This window comes from Bombus pyrosoma, linkage group LG8 (assembly GCF_014825855.1).
Source record: "Bombus pyrosoma isolate SC7728 linkage group LG8, ASM1482585v1, whole genome shotgun sequence".
In the NCBI taxonomy this organism is placed as follows: domain Eukaryota; kingdom Metazoa; phylum Arthropoda; class Insecta; order Hymenoptera; family Apidae; genus Bombus; species Bombus pyrosoma.
This window is the reverse complement of record NC_057777.1, coordinates 718,875-737,596: the sequence shown is the minus strand read 5'-3', so window position 1 is coordinate 737,596 and position 18,722 is coordinate 718,875. Positions and strand designations below refer to the sequence as shown.

The following is an 18,722-nucleotide window of genomic DNA, read 5'->3' as shown; positions in this document are numbered from 1 at the left end:
TTGAACTGTAAGCCCTTTTGATGTTGGGAACTCTTTATTATTTGAAAAAGAAATTCAGATAGAAATTTATTGTAGAAATATCGTTATAATATTCCGGATACTTTTTTTTATTTCAATTCTATCTTTTTTCTTTACAAGATAAGATACGAACTTATCTACGTCGTTACATGTATGTCGGTATATTTGTTAAAAGTTGATTATACAAATATCGAAGCGTCACTAGATATTTATATAGTACATTTGATGTAAAATTAAACATCACTGAAAACAGAAATAATTCGAAATCTATCTTTGCCACATTGTTATCATTCTACCACATACTGGCAGTCTAATTGTTTCGAAATTACAAGCTGAGTGTAGAATGAAAACTTATGGTTCAAAGGCTGAATATTTAACAAATATTCAGATTGCTAATATACTTGATCGTTAACCGTACATATTAAGTTTCGGGAATCATAAGCGTATCGTTAAAAGGTAAATACAATGGTACAAAATGCGTGGACCTTTCGAGTAAGTACGAGAGTTCTTGAATAAATTTCGCGCCACTTTGAACTCTCACCGTAACATAAACGTAAGTGATATAAAACGATCCTACGGAGGTGCAAAATAAATGACCAACGATAATAGAAAGAATGAGCGCAATGAGCATCGAGATTACTAATTACACCGTCGGTACGCTTCCAGTTTTGTACACTTCCGTTTGAGAAAATTCGTAATTAGAATACTCGGCTGTTCGTTGATGAATAATAAAATCAACAGCGTAAAAGAACGCGTAAATATTAGAACATAGATACGTATGTAGGAATATAATCTACAGAGGCATATACATATGCAGTAGAAGAGATCATGGGCATAGAAACGCAAGATAACTATCGAATAAACGAAGAAAATGGCGCTGCACTCGGGAGAGCGCTTAATACGGAATATCTCGAGAACGAGATTAATTAAAGTTGAAATAAAGTGTCGGTGTAATAAAACACTTCTGACGTTGATGGTTTAGATGGTGTCTGAACTGCTTTTCCTCGATTACGTTTGTACCCATTCTCTCTCTTCTTCTTCTTTTTTTTTACTTTGCTTAGTCAGGGGATATTAATTTCAAGGAAGCCTTTCTTGAGCGACGAACAGGAAAGATGTTCTTCGTCGAACAGATTCGCTGTGATTAAATCATTATTCTGTGAATAACATTCGCCGTGATTCGTATCTTCTGCTTTCTTCTTGATATTGGAACTAGTAGTCTGTAATGTATATCTATGCATAAGTTAACTTAAATAATCATAATTTAAATTATATGACAGAAGTAAGATAAGTACATTGCCGTCTATAAATGCAAGGGTACCTACTGGTTATATTTATTCGGAAATTGTTCTAGGAAATTTTGTCCTCGGACATTGAAAAATTACAATCTTCCAGATTTTCTGCCCAGTGATAGGTACAATTCTTCCTTTAGAAAACAACGATATGGTGTACATCATTAAAGAAGCCCGATCTGCGCTTTTTCACGAAAAAATACACAGCAAATAAATAAAACCATTTGCAGCATAGACGAAATGATTGGAAAACGATAAATTTACAGGAAATAAATGAAAATATTCGGAAAAATCTAAGTAATTGACGACATTTCCGTCAATTGAAAATTTCGTCAATTACATTTCCAATCACCTGGTTATTTATTTAATAATGTAACAGAATATTTATTACGAAATATTCATAAATTTCTTCCCAGTTCTCTGCTCTTTCTCCTTGAATAAAATTATAAAAAGTTCTTCACCTATTGAAATTCTACATTTCTCCTGGCACCTTCGATCAAACGTCTCCAATTTCTAAGAACAACTAAAGAAAGTATAACAAAGTACGATAATTCTTTTTTTAAAGCGTTCAGCCGAATGATTATCAACATGGTCACTGCTCGATTTCCTTTCTCGCGTTCCTGCTGTCTGTTATCCAATCGCGAAGAATTTATTTTTCATCGAATTTCTTGGCAAAATCATCGGATAAAACAGAATGGAAAGTTGTTTCGCTACTGTTCAAGTACACGAGCAAATCGTTTTTCGCCCCGAGGCACTTTCTACCGATTAACGAACAGTAAACACTCGTTTACATATCCTCCCGATAATTCGGAGGGTCGTCAGCTGGAAACTCGTTTCTTCGAATGGAAATTTCTCCTGGGAACATGTTTTTGTTATGAGCATTTCTTCTCTTTTTTTAAGTTTCGCGAGGAAGATCAAATTCCTTCGGAGACACTCATATACCTTGGACGATGAATAATTTACCATTTCTTGGCCCGTCTTTTTGGCACGCTTTCCGTCTCCAAGCACCTCTAGCGATTAAAATATAATTACACCGCGGATATTTATTCATTCATGAGAAACCTGTTTTCAGCATTTCTGCACCATTAAATTTCCCATAAATACGCGTCTGAATATTTCATGCCTTTATACGTTATGTTTGTACTGCGATATTTTTTACACTTTCAAAATATCCAAAATATAATTCTCGTTATAATATCCAGTGGATGAAATGGTCATTTCTTTAGTTGCGTTTACGACTAGATACCCCAGTTTGTATGAATACCCGCGATTTCATTCTAGAAACCATTTAGAATTAATCGGAAAAGTGAACGTTCGAAAATGTGGATGACTCGAATCGGTTAACCCCTTGCCTTATGATTTAATAACTTACCCGCAATACATTTACTCAGTTCATAAGAAATTTCTTCAAAGGTCTGAATTTGAAATAAATTCAAAGGAAATCTTCTCGGGACGTAATAAAAGACTTTTGGGAAAAAATGGCAGAAATCATAGAGAATGATGAATTATCAACAATAACACAGCATCGATTAATTATTAATTTATTTTCGTATTATAATATACGTATTTATATAACACACTCGGTGTTGAAAAATACTGCTCCACCTTTGGAATTACACGTCTCTTCTTTTTCATAAAAAATGTCTTTATTTCAAACGATAATATTTATCTCGATACACTTCGCCGCCTTTTCTCTATTTCTTCAATCGCTGCATCGAAATACACGGAAAAGAACAATTACGTCAGTTAACGTTGCTTGAACGATTGAAACGACGCAACATGTGCATCGGTAGCAATGAAAATGTCAGAAATCTGCATATTATCTATACTATAGATCCTATAGGATGCTGAAATAGTCCTTGTTTTTTAATATTTCAATCATAGTCTATCACAAATTCGATACCATAAAACGAGGGGTTAATCGTCGACACGTCTCACTTAAATAAATTCTTTCTAACCCTGTTCCTGCTTTTTTTTTTTTTTTGTTTCTTCCTCTATCACTCGGATATATTCGTACGATTAATAATGATGCTTTTCGTATTCCTCGTAACTATTGTAGTACGCCGGCGAAACGTATTTTGCTACGGGAATTGGTTTAGGGTGAATCGCTGGTCCGACTTTCTTAACCACTGCGTTGAAGCCATTGTGGTCGTCCGCAGTGTATTCGACGATTCTAACGCTACCGTCAGGCTCGTTGACGCTATAAGATCCGTGAACCACGTCACCGTCACGAACTTCGTGCTGAGTCTTCACATCCCCTGTGTGAGGATCGTGAACGCCATAGTTGAAAGTGTATTTTGGATGAGCCTATAATAGAAAAGAAGGAATTTATATTTATATTTTGTTAATAAATAATTTATTCACAAGGAAGACTTTCTGTTTATAATTTTCCGATGAATTTCTATTTCTATTTCTATTTCTATTTATAAGTTGTTGATGATTTTCCGGTTAATTTAGTCAAGTTTTCTATTTATAAATTGCTGCCGTGCAGTGGTACCGATACCAAGCCCAGATAAAATAAATTCTTCGAGATTGTGCCAATAGATGCCTATTTATAATTTGTTGATAAATGTCTATTTATAATTTCTTGGTAAATTTCTATTTATCATTCTATTATTTATAAATGTCTGTCGCACAGCGATATTAAATAGCGAATCCAGTAACACGAGTCAAGAAAGATTTCATGCACCGCAAATTGCCATTAAATTTTTATCAATTTCGACCAAATTATATTTTTCTACCATCAACAAAATTCCTTTTTGGATAAAGTAAGGAGAGGTCGTATTCGAGATGCGTAATTTCTCGTTTGAATTTTACGCCAAACATCTTCTTGAAACGTTACAAATTCTTTTTGTTTTCTGAAACGAGAACGATATTGAAATATCAAGACGAAATTACGTAATTTCAACATCTAAATTTCTCCAAAGTAGCTGCCGTGTATCTTGAATGGAACGAAATTTCATAAGCGATTTTCCACGCGACGGACGTTCAAACGATCTCTAACGAGCGATCGTTACGAGAAAGCGTCGCGGAAACGTTCGCGACAATGAGATACGTCGCGGAAGAAGTTCTTATGCCAAGCACCGCTTTTCACAGGCTGGAATTTCAATTAACATAGAGGCGAGGCGAACGTCACGCCTCGTGCTCTGAACTATTTGCGATACGATACGCGATTCCAAACACAGATCTCCGATAATTAGTATCTTATCCGGTGATCGACGATCGCTAATGGCGTAATTTACTACAACTTGTTTTCTGCATCGTTTGTAATCTGATCTTAATTGCAAGCGAATGATACGAAAGATATTAAGTTCAAATATTTTGCCTGGTTTGCCTGGAAAGTTCCTTCCGATTTTTAAGGAATTTGATCTACAGGAAAAATCACGTTGAAAAGTTTTTCGCCGAAAAACCTGAGAGGTTCTGCAAGGTTGGAATATTCAAATTGCGTGAGAGACGGAGAAAGCTTGTGGAACAATATGACAGCTATATAATTCAATAAATAAATATCGAACCGAAATGTAAATCGAAACGAACTACAAATCTTCGTTTGTTCTTCTGGTTTTCTCTTCTTTTTTTCAAAAGTGGTTTTGTACGTGATTTTTTGTTTTGTTTTAAGAACAAAATTTTCTACTTTCTCGAAGATATCGTAATTTTTATTTTGTAAAAAATGATTTTCCTTCTTCTAAGAATAAAACTTTTTGCCGCCCCAGGCAAATGGATATTTTTGTTCCGACAGAGATTAAAGATTTTACCCGTAAAAATTTCGTCCCACGGTGATAATTACAGAGATGAAATAGCGAGTATCTCGAGTTTTACAAAGATTGTACGTAATTTTTCAAGCGATCGAGTTTTTCAAGTGATCGGATAAGGAACGATGGAATATTTATTTTTAAGTAATTAATTCGATATAAAGATAAACTTAATGGAAAATAGATACGATTGCTTACGTAGTAATCGTGTTCGTGATCAGCATGATGATCGTATCCGTGAGATCCATGATCGAGGGTCGCTGCAACTTGGACAGGTGAGGCGGAAACCGCGTGAACCGGAACCGCTACTGTTGGTAGAACCGCGTGTCCTTCGTATTGAACAGCAGATCCTGAGTATCCTTCGAGACTCTCGTAATCCGTGTATGAGATTCCATGGCCGCCGTCGTAACCGCTTAAAACCACTGCGTGGCTGACTGCAATAGTTGCACATAAAAGGCATAGAATCTGAAACTGAAATTTATATTGACCCCTTAATCAACAATACGACTGTGCTGATTAAATCCTAGTCAAAATTTTACAGAATTTTTCACACCACAGGAAGAGCTATTATAAATTCGTCGAACAATTTTACAACTTCTTTAAAGCTTATTTTAAATTAAAATGTATAACGAAGCTTCTCTTTCTCTGGAATTCTGAAAAATCGAGGAAGAATATCATTTTGCGCGTCATTAGAAATTTTTCTTTCCTTAAATCATTAGATCAACGATGAAATATTTTTGTCTGCTCCGTGACAATAATTTTAAAGAATCACACTCGTTTAGAAATATAGTAAAACTCATGTTTTTTTTAAATTTGTTTAGAATTAAGTAACTTGAAATTTAGAAATAATTTTCCTTTTCTTAAAACATTAGATTCACGAGGTGATAACCACCATACAATTTAGATTAGCCAATTTTCACATTCTTCTCTACTATCTTGCACGGCATAAAGAACAATGTACAATTACTATCATCGTTTCTATAGAGAAGCTAACTGAGAAAGTAAAAAGCCAACCCATTCGTTTCCAACGTCTTTGCATATGAATGTTCACGTGCGACCTAATTTTTCGGATTCAGAAAGCTTTCAATAAACGTAAGAAGCTGCCTGGAGCATAGATCGTAATTTCTAAGGGATTATCGAAAGAATTCTGGAGCATAAGCAGAAAATCTTTCCCGATACACGATTCCTTGCTATGGAAAAAGTCGACAACCCATCAAATTAGACTTTTCGATCGGAAGCTCGATTCCCAAGGCACGAGCTATTACAAAAATTTTTCCACGAGCACGCAGTATATCAGAAGCTCGTAAAACAAACGAGATTATGGCGGACATTTCATCGAGCTAATGTAGACGATGTGAACGCAATTTTAACGATAAAGTAGCAGTATTATGGCAGTGCTGATCTATCTATATCGTCGTAGTTTGCTCGAAAAATTTCGAAGAGAAATTCGCGAATGCCGTATGACGCTAACGCAGAATCACGAGTTCGTGACCTTTCGTATCAAAATCTGGTTCAATAATTCAAGTAATAGTAAGAAGAAAATAACTCGGATATCAGCGAAAATATTCTTGATGAACTACGGAATACTTGCAAGATATCGGTACATCTTTCTGTCGATTTTTCGTTGTAAAAATTTTAGAAGAAACGACGACTATTAAATTTACACGGAAATGAATTCTCGTTGAATTTGTAGAAACTTGTTATAACTAATAATAAATTAAGTAGAAGAGCGCAGCACTAAATATATATACAAATCATGCTACTTTGCTGTATAACTAACCAAAAGTCAAGCTATGTAACTTAAAATTTACCTGAAATTAAAAAACTAGTACGTTATGTAAAACTCGAAGTCCCGATAGAAACTTAAATTCAACGTACAATGCTACATAACGATATGCTACATAGCTATCGTCTAAATAATTATAGAATTTTGAGATGATAAACAAAAAGCACCCTTTGATATAAAACGAGAAAATTTTACTAACGCCATATATAAACAATTATTTTAAATCAATGATAAAACACAACGTAAAACTTTGCATCTGAAGATGGCTACGGTTCAAAGTTAACAAATTAAAGTCAGTCCCTAATTTAGAACATCTTTGCCGTTACCAACAGTATATATTGACATTTGTCTGGAATAAAAGACGATCCAAACTCGATCGAAAGTAAAGCAAAGCTGATTCACAAATCACACGATCAACGAGATCAACGATATATTTAGCAACTCGATCTTTCTCGCCATAAACACCAGTTTCCGTTTATAACTCGTCGATCGTTTCGGTTTACCTCGACTATTGGCTAAACGACAGTCTCGTTAAAAGTCCCTAGTCGTTAAACGTTTTTCGGTGGCAAGAAGATTAACGCGAGGGGAACTTTGAAAGTCATCGTATGGCTCGAGAAAGTTTCTCGAGTTTCGTCTTTCGCGTCGCTTCACGAGCTCTTCCCTTCCCGAGAAAAGTGTCCTTTTTCACTTTCTCGCGTCGACCTTGCTCCGTAAACTAATACGAATCCACGGAAGTAGCTACACCGCTTCCGTATTTCGCCTGCGGATCATAGACCACAAAACGTTATACAGAAACATATCGACGACCCGACAAAAGAAAGGATCAAGCTCTTGGTACCGCGGTGAATAGATCTTTCTCGAGGTCATCGTCTTTTCAATACGCGATCAAAGAATCGAATTTTTTAGAGAAATGTATAAATGAAATTCCAATATCGAGTAGAGAACTTTTAAAGAACTTTTCATCTTTTTTTTTTTTAAAGCGAATGGTTGTAACTTTTTAGTTGTTTTACTTTTTACTGAAATGTATTTAAAACATTCGGCACTCTATATTTTCTGGTACGAGGAAATGTACTTTTTCAATCGTTTTACGGTATAGAAAAGTGTATACGTATAACTCTTTAAAAAAAAAAAAGAGCTTCTCGTATATCATTTACTGACAGTTTAATTAAGTTTTAAACACTTCCTTACTACATGGAAAGAAACTTTCCAAAAATACTATCGAACAACTTCCATCAATGAAACACTCGTTTTCACAGAAACCTCCGTTTAAGCATAAAGGAACCATCCAAAACCACCATAAATAGAGCTGTCACCGGACAAAATATCACCTGCAATGTACAGCACCTATTAATAACACCTGTAACTTGCTCGAAAAGCAAGTTATATATCCCACGGTTTACCCTTCTATCTTCGAATTTCTCTCGGAGGTAAAATACACATAAACATCTCTCAACTGGTCGAAGAGAACATCTTTTCCTGACTGACCATTTGCCAACTATTATTTACCTATCCATCCAACCAATGTGCAGAGCAATAAACTGCCAGCTATAAATATTAGGACACCTACCCGTTACATTTATCGCAAAACTCTAACAGAGTTTACTTTAATTTTAATATCAAATTAATTAACATTAATGTACAATTAATTGTTATTAATACCGTTTTACATCGCAAGGCACGTCGTATGATACGATTCGAGTAACAGATTCACGAGGAAGTGGATAAAAGGTAAAAGCAGTGGAAAGTACTCAATGCGAGTTAACGTATTATGAGCGGCGTGTATTCCAATTATCGAGAGGGTGCAGAAGCACATAGTACGAAACACGAAAATTAAAGTAGTAAACATAAACGAATCTTTGGAAAACACCTCGAGCTGACCTACCACCGATACGAAATACCACCTATACTATACGATAACTATGTAATGACATCTTTAACCAGTCGTACATCTCTCACCTTACACCTTTCCATCTTCAAACTTCTCTGAGAAGAAAAATACGCACAACCGTCCCTTCGCCGTTCGAACCAAACATTATTTCTTCGCCCCTTGACGATATACAGATATTCCAACTATTCTAACTATCGATGGTGCGTAGAACTACAAAACGCGAGAATTAAAGTAGCAGATATAAACGAGTCTTCGAAAGATACCGCAAACTAACCTACCACGTTAAAATACCATCTGTACCAAACGATACGAACTTCCTTCGAAAACCAATATACCCCTTTCCTTACTATTTCATCTTGAAACTTCCTTCAGAGGAGGAATACACACAAGTATCCCTTAATTAATCGAACCAAACGTTAGCTCCTGGCTGACCCGATATACAGCGTACATTAAAATTATTCAGAGGCTGAAGAGGTCGTAAGAAGCACGAGAATTAAAGCAGAATCAACGAAAGAGGCTACATAGATGTCCGAAAGAAAAACTTGCACGGTGTCACGCGCGCACACGGTCCCGGCGGTTTCCGGTTTCCGGTTCTCCCGTCGCAATACCTTCGGCATTGTGGTCGATGCTGCGTGTCCCGTGTGTCGCCGGTGTATGCGAAAACAGCGCGATACTCACTGATAGCCGTTATTCCGAAACGATGCCCTTATATCTATCTCCCACCCGCGCCGCGTCTTTCGTTCCGGGCAAAAGCCCTCGTCCTCCTACTGCGTTACCCGTGTGCCACGACGCTCCCACCTCAACCAAACGATCCTCTCCACGTTTTTCCTTGGAGCAGAAGAGAGGGTGGCGAGGCGATGCGTCCACGTGCCAGCGAAAGGATGCCTCGGTCTCTTGCGGACACTTCCGGTCGGCCGCGAGGACTCGCGGCTCGAGTCGCGGTTGTCGATGCATCGAGAGATTCGATTTCGTGACGCGCGGTTGCGATCGCGGTTTCGAATGATTTTGAATTTGCATTTGCTTTATTTCGTAGGGATGTTGACCTCGCCGCATATTCCCTCCCATGCTCCGATGGACAGATCTTTTTAATTTAGTTACAGTGTTTTATAGCGGAGGATGTAGCGAGAGGTTATTGAATTATGGAGTCGTCGAGTTCGATGTGGATTCTTCAGTTTGCCTTAAACTTGGCTTTCTTAATTGTTACGTTTGTTAATACTTTGTATAGGTTATTAGCCGTGACGCGAATTTTCTGAAAGACCAGAAGGATTTTGAATTTGGATAGCTTATTTCTCAGGAAAGCTAACCATTTCGAGTACTTTACGCAGGAAAATCATCCAATATGGATTTTTTGCTTTCGGTTAGGTTCGGCTTATTGAATTTCTTGTATTTTATGCGAACAATAAATTGTAACGTGATTTTATCTGGGAACGTTCTCTGTTAACCTTCGAGTTTTCCGCAAGAGCCACAAATTGTGATTGGATTTCGTTAAATTGGATAATTTAGGATAAATTTGAACTACTTTACGAAGCATCGACAAACGCGATATTTTTCCTCCAAATTAGATTTCGCTCGATGTCTGCATCTTCTACACAGATCATGGGTTGTAAAGTCATTTATTTCTGTCTTAGATTTATCGACATTTGATTCTTTACACGCGACCTACACTAGTTTTTTAATAGTCGATTGGACAATCGGACAATCAGTTACACAATATTATCTTTATTATCGAACGAAAGAAGAGACAAAAGCTTGTATTTCGACTCAGTTACAAATATTTCGACACAATTCCCACGTAGGAATTAAACTTTCAACTATTACAGATGCATTTTCGTTGCTACGATTTTCACGATCTATTCCCCTTGAAAAGTATGAGACGAAGTTCCAGACGCTTCTGCAACGCGATTCTACACATTCGCGTTCCACGCGTAAATCCGGTAGGAAGAGAAGAAATTAATTTAGCAAGAAAACCAGCAAGTTGAGAGGGAATAGGCGTGGTCCCTGCGAATGTTACGTTAGGTAATGTCGTAATATATTAGCCGACTCGAAACAAAGCTCGCTCGTGTGCCCACAGGCACGAATAATGGAGCACAGAACGGGCAAGTTGCGCCGAAGTCGCGATGCAATCGCAAAACTATCTAAATAATCCCTCTGTTCGCGCTAACGACCCTTTATCCCATTCCACTTACTTGGCTACGTGTGAAGTTGCTCTCGCAATCGCCTCGTTTCTTTTTTTTTTTTTTTTTTTTTTGCTATTTAACAATTTACCAGGCCTGATGACTCGGAAATACCTCGAAAATCAACAGGATCTTTCGTAAATTTGCTCATTCGTTGCGATCTTAATTCGAAAGAAATTGAGCTCAAACGTGAACCTTTTAGTACTCTACTGTTGCATTAGGTGGCTATTAATGGCGAGTTTTTCTACTTTTCTGACGCGATTCAGAGGAAACAGTTACTTTTAATTGTAGATTTGAAGCTGACTTTTTATGCTTCGTTGGGTTTTTGTAATGAGATTTCGTTACGAAATTTTGAAGGAAACGAAAGAAATTTTATATAAGGATATAAGGCTGAATCGTTGGTGTTCTATGATAATTTCCAAAACTGAAGCTTTCGGCAATCCGCTGTCCTGAAAAGACGAGTTAACTCGTCATTCAGATTTCTAGCCTCTTGGACATAATTATTTCTTTATTTACGAGAGTCTCTCATCTTGAAACGTGTTGCTTCGTTCTTGCAATGTACTAGTAACGTCATCTTTGCATTTGCGATCAAATTTGAAGAAAGTAACATTTAGGAATCTTCCTATCGGACAAATACCAGGTACGTTTAATTCCGTGTAACTGTTTACTGTAAATGATACTGTAAAAAAAATATTAAATTCGTACAAAAATTACTGTGAGTAATTTAATGAACCTTAAACGATAAACGCCGTTCATAATTTTTATTATGTAAAACACGAAAGCTAAAACGAAGTACCTGAAGAGTACAATTAAATCGTTTGTTCGAAACTGTTGTACTTTATTTATAATGTAATGGTAGCAAATTGGCGTTAAGATCTTTTTTTTATTTTCTTCTTTCTTTTTAAAGCGACTACGATCTTTAGGGAGTTTGAAATGACATGACTGTCGAGCAAAGTCTTACGCATCGCACTTGAAGTGACGCAATAGTAGAGTATCCACGACAGAGCTCGTTTGTCTACCCGAACGAATGGTGCTGCTCCCTTGCACATTAAGCACGCCTGTATAATCACGGAAATGCTTCGTATATGGACGTTATGCAAAGCGACGATTTCGCTCGTTTATTGCCATCAGCAAAGTCGGTCAAGTGCGAACGATACAGAAAAAAAAGAAGATATCATTTCCAGTTATCGATAAAAAGAGAAATTTCTACCTGATCTTGTTACGAGCACTCGCTCATTCTTCCGTAAAACGTGTTCGCAATCTTGAATTAAATTAATTAAAAAGATTTACAAGCTACGCCGCATCGAATGTAATTTCCAAATCTTGTATCAATTAAAATAATATTTCAAAATTTGAATACTGCTTATTGAGTCAAATTGTTGAAACTTTCAATACGAATTACATTCGAAAGTAACAAATCGTCGACATAGATTGTTCAGTTTTAAATGAAATACATTATTAGATACGTCAAATAAAATTTGTACTTTTAAGATTTAATTAAAAGTTTAGCGAGCTAGTTCAAAATGCAATTGAATTTAAAAATGGGTCAACTGCAATTGAATTTAATTTTTCATCAAAATGTTGGCATAAAAATATATTTCTTCGTTCGAATGTAACGATATAAGTGATCGTCGATGTGATGCAGAAAATGGGTACAGAGAGACAATGTTGATATTCAGTGCGTTGATTCGCGAATTGAGATAAAAATTCGCTGGAACGCGGACGAGATTTGGATCAAGCTCTGCATCCTTACCGTGAGTTGACATAAAGATACAGGACTTTCCACCCTTACGTGATTCACGTACGCGTGTCTCATTTTCAATTCAAATATAAATGAATACAAGATGGCCTGCCATAGGTCACGTATGTCTTAAAAGAGGAACTTGAATCTTTACAAATTCTATGCTGTAAAAATTTTGCTGTTTGAAATACGAAGGAACATTACCGGCAGAATACGTTCGTTTGCGAACAAATCTGGAATTTTAATTTCGAATTTTTATTTCTTAGGAGAAATTTGTATTTTACATCGAAATTCTGTCGTTGACATTTTTCAAAGAAACTTTTCATTCTGAATTTCAACTCGCCGGATCAAATTTCGGAAGCGACGTTTGTATTTCGATCTCGACGTTTGTTTCAGGTTTGAACTTTCCACTTCGAAATTCACAGACGAGATTGTCGTTTAATTTCAATTTATTTGACGCAAAATTTGGAAACGAAATGTTTCTTGAAAAATTCCAATCTATAAACCGATAAACTGAAACTTTTGCAACAAAATCTAATTCGTAATACAAATTTTCAAACATAAATTTCAATCATATGCCTTAACCATTTCTTGCAAAAGGCAATAAAACGTTATGTACATTCGTAACACCTCAAATTCTAAATTTAAATATAAAAATGTTACATAAACGTCGAGTTTTCTCATAAGAATATCCTCGGAATGAACGAGACGCGACGACGAAGAAGTTTGAAGCTAAAGTAGGCTTAAGTAATATATAGTTGTGATTGCCAAATGTTCAAGTTACCCCATTAGACGTTGAGAATACTTCGGACATTCGAGATACGGATCCATCTCTCTTTTTTTTTTCTTCTTCTTCTTTTTTTCACTAAAACGAAACAGTTGGATGTAGTTCGAACTCGTAGAAGGACCTTGCGCGTATGAGGACGTACTTTACGGCCAGTTAAAGCAGATAATACCCATGGTCAGACGGTGTGAAAGGGTCATTAAAGAGGAGTACCTGTTACTCGAGCCATTCTATGAACGACGGATCTGCAAAGGCATTCTTTTAACACCTTTTCTAATCATAAACTTAGGTTTCTTCACTTGCAACAGTTTCCATTGAACTTCAAAATTCAGAAGAATATCAAACTACTCTAAAAATGAAAGCTACAAGATTTCTGTTTCAGTATTTAAGTGCAAAGAGGGTTTCGCTTTCAAACTTGGCGTTCGAAAATGTGAAATCAAATGGAAATTTAATTTCTAAATTTTAAATCTTTATTTCCAAGAGGGGCTTTCTGGGACTTTCCAAAAATCTATTATTTCCTAATTAAGATCACGTGTAAAAATTTCTGGATTAAGTTCTCCACGTTGTATAGTTGTATCGATGAAAGGTGTTTCAAAAAGTAATTAAAAGATAATTATAGACAAAAGTTTCGACTTTTCGATTAATGTATTATAACGAGATTCAAGTATTTTTCTTTGTCTTCTATCAATGCAAATCTATTTCTTTAATTTCGAGACATTTACGTATTGTGTACATTCTTCGTGTCTCTCTATTATATTTCTTATATCACAGAAGACATTTATGTAATTTCACTTTCAAGACTGGAATTCCGTATATTATTATTAAAATCACAACAAAGAATTGTTTAAAACTAAACTTCTTTGATTTATTATCGATCAATGTTTCGCTTGTATCTTTAATAATAATGAAATCGCGAATGAAGAAATTTTAAGAAGCGCTGCTTCAGATTAATCTCATATATATAAAATAACTGTGAAACTGTGAACTGGGAACGTTTGAATCATTATGTAATTAAATATATAATTGTTTCACGGCACTTTGCTCCGCGCTGGACCATTTCCAAATTAGAAAATCTCCCATTCAATATCCCCACCGCGGAGATTTATTTAATATCTGTCACGTAACGTTCAACAAAAATGTGAAAGCGGTTATTTCCGATTGCAAATGAGTCCAGCGACAGTTTCGGAGCTGGAAAAAGGCTCAAGAACTCGTCCTCCCTGTTTGTTACAATTCTAACAGCCGTTAAATCGTGAAAGGTTGGTTCGTGACCGTAATGTTGAAGCAAACACATACACGTCGTTAGTGCCCTGCCACGGTTTTCACGTTTGCCACCGCGTTCACGTTGCGACGCTGCTTAGTATGACGAACAAACTCCAAATGGCAGAAGAACTATTGCGGAAAAAGATCGTCCACTCCCACGATTCCATCGTAACCGCTTCCGGCTTACAGCGATTTCTGATACGAGATACGACCGAGTTCCTTACTTCCTGTACAAGTTTTCCCGTTTTCTCAAAAAAGATCACGCGCCAAATAGCCGTTTCGTGCGACGCTTTAATACAGAACGAACGTTTTCGATTTTCTAACTGTTTCAGATTGGTCGTTGCATATATGAGATATTGCATTTTTATAAATTAGTAAGAATTTCAAGTATCGTTAAGTATCGTATGTCACTACGCTAGATACAAATACGTCACACCACGACAACCAATATTCGTGCATCCTTTTTGTCAATGTTACATAAAGGATTCACGTCGTTGAAAATCGTCTAGTCCATGAAATTTATCTTGTCCTAGTCGTTTTAAAAAATTTAATAGTAAAATCGGCATGAGTCGCCGATGGCCATCGTTTAACAATCAACGTGTTAAGGAAAATATCGTCGGCGCATCAATTTCCAATTCTCATTCCTGAGATTAGTCGCGATATCACGAAATGGTTCGCAACTGCGATATGTCGTAAGATAAATATTCATGCAATATTCGATGCATATTCAAAGTACCATTATGGGGAGAACAGTGCTACGCGTGGATCGCTGGTAACCTACCGAAACTTTAGTGTAACATAGCTGTCGGAAGCATCCAAGGCAAAGTGCAACATGAAACGCGAGTACTACAAAAGAGAATCTCTTTAGAAAAATACTATATTTCTTGCAAAGAAGAAACAACGAAGTTTTACTTCCTTTCCACTTAGAGAAATTTCTCCGATAACGTGTTTGTCTACTATCTTCGAAATATTATCGAGGTAAAGTAAACAGGGGAAAATTACGTAAACGCTTTCATAACGCATACTGACACGACTATTGCAGTCAGTATTTTATGAGTTTCGACGAAATAGAGAGGCTAACAGAATGGTGGACAGTGCGTCAGAACAAATGTTAGCAGTACGATACCTTGAAAAGTTTTAAGATTAAGAATATTCCAGTTAGAACAGGTCCTATAGGACAATTCGTGATTCCGTATTTTTTTATGGAACGTTGAGCGAACCTTTGTGTCTAACACAACCGAAATTAAGGAATTTTAAGGACAGTTGTACCGATTGGAAATTGTATAGGTAATAGCGTAAAAAAGGAAATCCTACGAGTCGGAAAATCGAGTGAGAAAAAGATAAGATAATGTCGTAATATGTAGGTCCATAAAAGTTTGAAAAGACCCGAGTGAATGAGTTATCATCGTTCAGTGTAAACCAGAACAAGCAGAAGATTTTATGAATTAACCTTAGACAGTGTTGTAGAGAATTACAATTGAATTATTACAAGTGAATTATGATCACAAAGTAATTCAATTACATCATATTCAATTACGTTATAATTCAATTACACTCGTGATTACAGTAATTAGCAATTGAACCAGTTGAAAATTTTGAACTATGTAATTTACGTTGTTCTAATCGCCTCGTACTTGACTCACTACGTAATTGAAGTATAACATAATTAAATTACGTGGTAAATTACAGTGTAATTCGATTAGTACAACCGTGAACCTAAACTACTAACCTGTCGTCTGTGAGTTGACGACCTCTCGCCTGATATCGTAAATAACAATGTTACCAGCAATCTCCTCTCTGCTTTGCTCAGTAGCTTCTTATTAAGTTCACACCTACGCATAGTATTTCATTTTTCTACTACCCTTATTATTTGAGAAATTATCGTGCTGTGTAGTCTATGCAACGAAGAATTAATGCTTACGTAATAATAATAAAGTACACTGCCTTTTTTTTTAAGATTAACGAACACTGCTCGTTGTGCCAAGATATACGAAAAATATAAATAGGAACAATTTTGAGACAAACAAATCAATAACCGCAAACCCAACCATATCACAGCAGCGTCCAGAAAAATTTGTACTTTGCGAAATCGAAACGACACGCATGATGGCGCAAAACGCACAGTTCCAGTTTATAATGGTTGCAATGACAGGAAGCGAGATTGAGTTTCATTTTAAAATGCCTTCTTAATGTTCCTTAAAAACACATCTCGCAAGGATTTCGCACATACGTAAACGAAATTTCGATTAGAACGAAGTATGTGTTTTGTTTCGCAATCTGACAGACGGAAGGTTAGTAATCATTCTCCATTGCTTCCCCCTAATTCTTTGCACTCCTCCGGCACTTTGCACCACTGTCGATTGGTCACCGTTGTGATGCAACTCATTGTTTACGAGCGACATTTCAATACAATCGTGTGAGAACTCGACGAAACGTGGGGAAGAAATGTCTCGGCGTATCCTTGGCACACCCCGATGCACCCAGCGTTTACAGAAGTTAGGCACTTGCTCGAACGAAACCGCGTTTGACTTACAGCGAACCTAATTGCTATTTGACACATAGGCACACACAGTGTCTCAGATTTCAATAAATAAACTTCAGAATCTTCGATAGGAAGATTATTCTAAACAGATGCTTCATATAGCTCTAGTTTTGAGGGATTATAAGCAGCTGCGATCTCACGTTGCTTTGTTCATATTGTTTGTAATTGCAGGTATTTTGGATTTTCCAAAGGATTCGTTAAAGAAGCAATTTATTGTTCAACTAGCAGTTAACTGGTTTAAAAAACCGAACATATCTGGCAAAATATAAAGTTTATTCGATAAGAAAAATTTCTAAATTATACAGGGTCGCAGAAACTGCTGCCATAAAAGTCGAGCAAGCCGAGGTAAAGGAGTCCATTGAACTTTCGTCGGCACATACGCCCTACCGTATGTAAACGAGCATTCTGTTCGCTGGATGAAAGAGGGAAGATCGACGATGTTAGATTAGAAGACATTACGTCGCATCGGATTGCTATTTCGTAACGCGTAATACAGTAAGCAAGTTAAAAGGAAGGTACAAAGTATCGTTGTGCGAATTCTTCTTCCTGAAACAGAATTTGCTCATCGAAGAGCAAAGAGCAGGTACACGCTTGTCATTCCAGAGCAGTAGAGCGATGGAAACGGAACTTGGAATAGTTGACGCGATCACATTTGGATTTCACACCGCGTGTTCCAGAGCGAACGAGAGTGAAACCTATTTGGTTGAATAACCGTGTCGTAACTTACGAGGAAGCTCCTATTTTCGATTTCTTTTTCCACGTTTTCCTCCGCTTCTTAATTTTTTTCTTACGCTCTCAAAGGAGTGGCACACCGTCGAACAGCTAACCTGTTGTTTTTACGGCTAACATCGAAGTTAGTAAACGTCTGAAATAAATATTATTATATCGCTTTTCACGCTGAACATACGATCTTAGAAGAATGATTTTCTTGTGAGATTAGTGACTGAACTTTTCCTCTATTCGTACTAATCACGAATCGTGACAAGGGATAATTTTTTACCCTCCTAAAGGAGTCGGTGTCGAAGAACAAATAATCGTCGTCTTTAGGGAAAACTAATTGCTTTTGTAATAAACTCTTTGTAATAAAAACACAATTCTAAAAGAGTGATTTTTCCTGAGTCAATGGCGACTACAATTTTTTCATCTATGCTAAATTTCGCCTATCGCGACGAAAGAATAATACTCTATTGTTAAAACAAAATTGCACATTATTTTCTGCAACAAGGAAATAATCAAAAAAAAAAAAAAAAAAGAAGAGAAAAAGAAAGGAAAGCGACGTTCACGAGCATTAAATTCGTCTATTTCTTTCATCTTCCCTCAAAATTATAATGTTTGCAAATTGGATGGTGAATCATCCGGAAGTTACGAGAAGCTTACGAGCGACCACAAAATTGCTCGTAAATTCGTACGTTGCAAAATCGGTTTATCGAGTCACGCGTTGCCGGCTCGCGATCTCGTTTCTCAGTTTTGTCGGTTAATTTGCGCAACTAT

General features: G+C 36.5%; 2 protein-coding genes across 9 annotated transcripts in view; one reads left to right on the top strand and one right to left on the bottom strand.

The window, feature by feature from the left end:
* The window catches only part of LOC122570409 (neutral ceramidase), a 139,739-nt gene that overhangs the window by 108,630 nt on the left and 12,387 nt on the right, over nucleotides 1–18,722 (top strand). The window lies entirely within an intron of this gene.
* LOC122570416 (cuticle protein 19-like) lies at nucleotides 99–9,395 on the bottom strand. Of its 4 annotated transcripts, none has more exons than XR_006317807.1 (4): nucleotides 9,339–9,395; nucleotides 5,255–5,527; nucleotides 1,341–3,614; nucleotides 99–1,235 (listed from the first exon to the last, which is right to left on the bottom strand). XR_006317807.1 is itself a non-coding variant. In XM_043732702.1 (3 exons), the coding sequence occupies exons 1-3, from the start codon at nucleotides 9,345–9,347 to the stop codon at nucleotides 3,327–3,329; spliced, it is 570 nt and encodes a 189-aa protein (XP_043588637.1). In that variant the 5' UTR covers nucleotides 9,348–9,395; the 3' UTR covers nucleotides 99–3,326. The 4 variants fall into 4 exon arrangements, 1 of the variants encoding a protein (XP_043588637.1); XR_006317808.1 differs by having other exon boundaries at nucleotides 99–2,162; nucleotides 2,250–3,614; XR_006317809.1 differs by having other exon boundaries at nucleotides 99–2,584; nucleotides 2,680–3,614.

Coding starts and splice junctions, on each gene's coding strand:
- LOC122570416 (XM_043732702.1), bottom strand. Junction 3,615..5,254: donor ATCACGAACACGATTACTAC/GTAAGCAATCGT, acceptor TTTCTATTATAG/GCTCATCCAAAATACACTTT.